The 3,414-nt window shown below is 39.0% G+C and overlaps 1 protein-coding gene across 1 annotated transcript; it reads left to right on the top strand.

Moving 5' to 3' along the window:
- The first annotated feature begins 347 nt into the window (after positions 1–347).
- LOC106303750 (replication protein A 70 kDa DNA-binding subunit B-like) lies at positions 348–3,414 on the top strand. Its single transcript, XM_013740065.1, has 9 exons — positions 348–829; positions 1,092–1,365; positions 1,695–1,809; positions 1,892–2,016; positions 2,103–2,184; positions 2,287–2,398; positions 2,463–2,626; positions 2,694–2,814; positions 2,878–3,414. Exons 1-9 carry the CDS (start codon positions 641–643, stop codon positions 3,217–3,219), a joined length of 1,524 nt encoding a protein of 507 aa, XP_013595519.1. The 5' UTR covers positions 348–640; the 3' UTR covers positions 3,220–3,414.

Here is a 3,414-nt window from a genome sequence, read left to right as displayed (position 1 = left end):
TATACTGCAAATTTCATTCTTCATTCTCCTTATAACAAGAGATTTACGCATGGTACAAAGTTAGGTTTGGATTTCTTACAGTTAAGATTCCAGACCGATACTTGTTGCTTGAAAACTTTGTGTTTGTTATGAAATAAATTATAATTTATAGTATCGAGAAATCACAATACTAAAAGCAGCATATGCGAAAATCTGTGCTGCCACGTCACTTAAAATAATCCTCCAACCAGAACCTTTTTTTTTTGCCACGTCAGATCCGTTGTGTTATGTTACGTTTGGGCCTCTGTTCCTTGATTTTATTTGTATGGGCTACGTCTGTTTTAGGCCAGGGCTTTGGTCTGTTTTATCTGTCGACAACCCTAACAAAAAAAAAATTACAGATCACGGAGATCGCGATGCAGACGGAGGTCTCGAGGAACTACGCCTCTGCCTCTTCCTCTTCTCCGATTCAAAGCGTAAAGAGCTCTGATCGATCAACTTCTCCACAAAAGAAACTCCACTTTATTTCTTCAATTAATTTTGTCTTAATGTTTTCGTTTCATCTCCTCATGTTCTTTCTTCTTTATATACCGATTATCTTTTCTCCGATTCTCTTTTCTCTTTACAAACACAAACCCTACCAGCTTCTCAGATCTCAACCATGGCGACGAAACCGAATGGGAAGTCTCCCGTCTCATCCGCCTCTGATGAAAAAGTCATGTTCTTCCAAGATGTCTCGCTGGGTTCACACGAAACTCAGCTGCGGTTTCGTCTGATCCACTTCTGGGAAGCTTGGAATCCGATTAAGAAGACGCTTATCGGCCTTGAGATGCTCCTCATCGACGAACAGGTTACGTCATTTTCTGATTTTAAAACCGTAATTGTAGGATAAATTACGGTTTATAATTATCGCTTTGTTATAAAACGAAAATCTCGGGATGAATTTGTAGGCTAAGATGTTTTACTATAAACCCCATTAAAAAATCATCACGTAATTTTCAAATTGTTTTATAATTTTGCCTTTGTTATTACATGAAATTTTAGGACTCCTAAGTAAATTGTGATTTTGTTCTGTTATTTATTTCGTTTTTGTCTAATGTTTTTCTTCACAGGGAACGGTGATTCAAGGATTCATTTCGCCATCGCGTATTGAAAAGTATTTGGGTAAAATGGAGCGAGGAAAAGTTTACAAGCTCGACAACTTCTATGGATCGAGTAACAAGTCGGTTTATCGGGTTTCTGATCATGCCGTTACCGTGTCGTTTTCGTGGAACTCTGAACTGTCGGATCTTCAGAACATCACCACCCCTTTTGATGAAGACAGATTCCGGTTTCATACGTACGAGGTTTTTGAAGCAAACTGTGACCTCAAAGGAGACCTCTACGGTAAACTCATTAATCTATCATAGAATCTTTGATTGGATGTATTTAAAAGTTATACTGTGATATTGGTTTCTCTAGATCATTGTCTCAAATAATATTTGAAAGTCGAACATGTAGATGAAATTTATTCGGTTATTAGGTTTGTAGCGTTAGGTAGCACAACTTATTAACCCTCACTCTTGGATTTTGGTGCTCATCATAGCATATGTTAGTATAAATGAATGCGTTGATTATATACAGATAAGTTGTGTTTGATTTCCATGTTTTGATTAAATATTTAGCTTTTTATTTTGGAGTCATCTAACTTATAAATTTTCTGAACAATGTAACAGATGTTGTTGGCCACATGAAGTTGGTAAATGGTCATACTCTCACTGAGAGTCCCGTCCTTGACGAAGTGCAAATAGCAGCTGCGAGGCATCTTCTGGTTCATGTGCAATTACATGGGTATGTGTTATTTTTTTTTTATATAAAACACCATTTCACTGTACTTCTCTTAACATTCAGTGTGTTTCTTTTTTGTTTGCAGTGGACCTGTGATTAAGCTTTACCTTTGGGACCAGGTCGCAACGGAGTTCTGCAGAAAATTCAAGTCTTGTGAAACCACTCCCACCGTGTTGCTGGTCACGACCGTTAACACAAAGCGTCTAGGAGGTTTTTATTTCCCTCTTTATATTGCTTATTGACATTTATACATGCACAGTTTGAGTTTTTAAAATGGGAGTTCCATAATAACACAGGAACTCTAGCCCTCACCTCAATGTCCTCCTCACGGGGTTTTATGGACTATGATTTCCAGCCTACTATAGATTACTTCGGCTGGTAAGTATTCATGTGATATGCATTTGCAATTTGCCTAAATGACGTTACCCCGTTACCTCATTGCAGTGAGTGACTAAATTAATGATTTCTACTCTGTCTCAGGTTGAGCTCAAATCCAGCTATTGCTGAGCAGGTTGATGCAGAGGGGGTAACTAAACGTGAGACAATGACTATAGGGGAGTTATTCTCCTACATTAAGCAGGAGTCTTCAAAGGTAAAACTCAATATAAATATCTCTAATCACTTAGGAAAGCTTATATGGTTATACACTCTCGCAGGAAGCATTTTTTGAGTGCACGGCTACGATCGATGACGTCGTGCGTGACTATGCTTGGTACTATATTTCGTGCAGTGGGTGCCATAGTAAGGTTACCAAAGGCCCAACCTCATTGATTTGTACAAACAACAAGTGTGGGAAGGTTAACGTAGATGGTGTTGCGCAGTAAGAACTCTGAACAGAATTTTCAATTACGTTTTATTCGTATTAGTTTCTGATTTGTTAATAACAGGTACATGGCAAGGCTATCTGTTTATGACAACAGTGAACAGGCCGTTTTTGTACTACTTGGTGATGCTGGGCATGCGCTTACTGGAAAGCATGCGTCGGAATTAGTTAGCAACTACTTTGAGGTAACTAATAATCAGTCTATAAACTTACATGAATTGAACTCACACTTTTATGATGAATGTCAGGCTAATGCTAACGAAGGTGTTGACCAAGAGGTGCCTGTCCCGGAAGCTCTAATCAACACCATCGGACAAAGTCACAAGTTTTGTGTGAAGGTGACAAAGCACAACCTATCAGGCAAGACCCGAGCTTTGACTGTGACCAAGATCCTCCCTCTAGACACTCCAACCGAAACAGTAACCTCAGCAGGAACCAACATTAGTGCAACGTCGAATGAAACATCTCAGACTGGAAATGATGTGTGTGAATCTTCCAAAAGCCGTGTAGGTGCTGCAGATGCGGGGAGTAAGAGGTCGTGTGACAATGCTAAGGTGGAGAAAGCTAAATGCCCAAAGTCTGGGAAGTAGAGGTTGCAAGCTCCAGCGCACTCAGAGTCTTTGTTTTTAGTTTACTTATTGACTCATGCTTTTCTTTTAAGTTTGAATTTTACAGAGCTTTTCACTTTGCAAACATTTTCTCATTTGCATGAATATTAGCTAATAATCATGCTCATGTTGCTCTATCTGGTTATGAATTAAGGCGAGTGATTTTCTTTCTAAGCT

Source organism: Brassica oleracea, chromosome C7 (genome assembly GCF_000695525.1).
Source record: "Brassica oleracea var. oleracea cultivar TO1000 chromosome C7, BOL, whole genome shotgun sequence".
NCBI lineage: Eukaryota > Viridiplantae > Streptophyta > Magnoliopsida > Brassicales > Brassicaceae > Brassica > Brassica oleracea.
Note: the sequence above shows the minus strand (reverse complement) of the source record. Positions and strands in the feature narration are given on the sequence as shown.

Excerpts from the sequence above, each read along its gene's own strand:
- LOC106303750 (XM_013740065.1), top strand. The coding sequence starts at position 641 with ATGGCGACGAAACCGAATGGGAAGTCTCCCGTCTCATCCGCCTCTGAT. Across the intron at positions 1,366-1,694 it reads CCTCAAAGGAGACCTCTACG|ATGTTGTTGGCCACATGAAG; the intron begins GTAAACTCATTA and ends ACAATGTAACAG. Across the intron at positions 2,185-2,286 it reads ACTATAGATTACTTCGGCTG|GTTGAGCTCAAATCCAGCTA; the intron begins GTAAGTATTCAT and ends ACTCTGTCTCAG.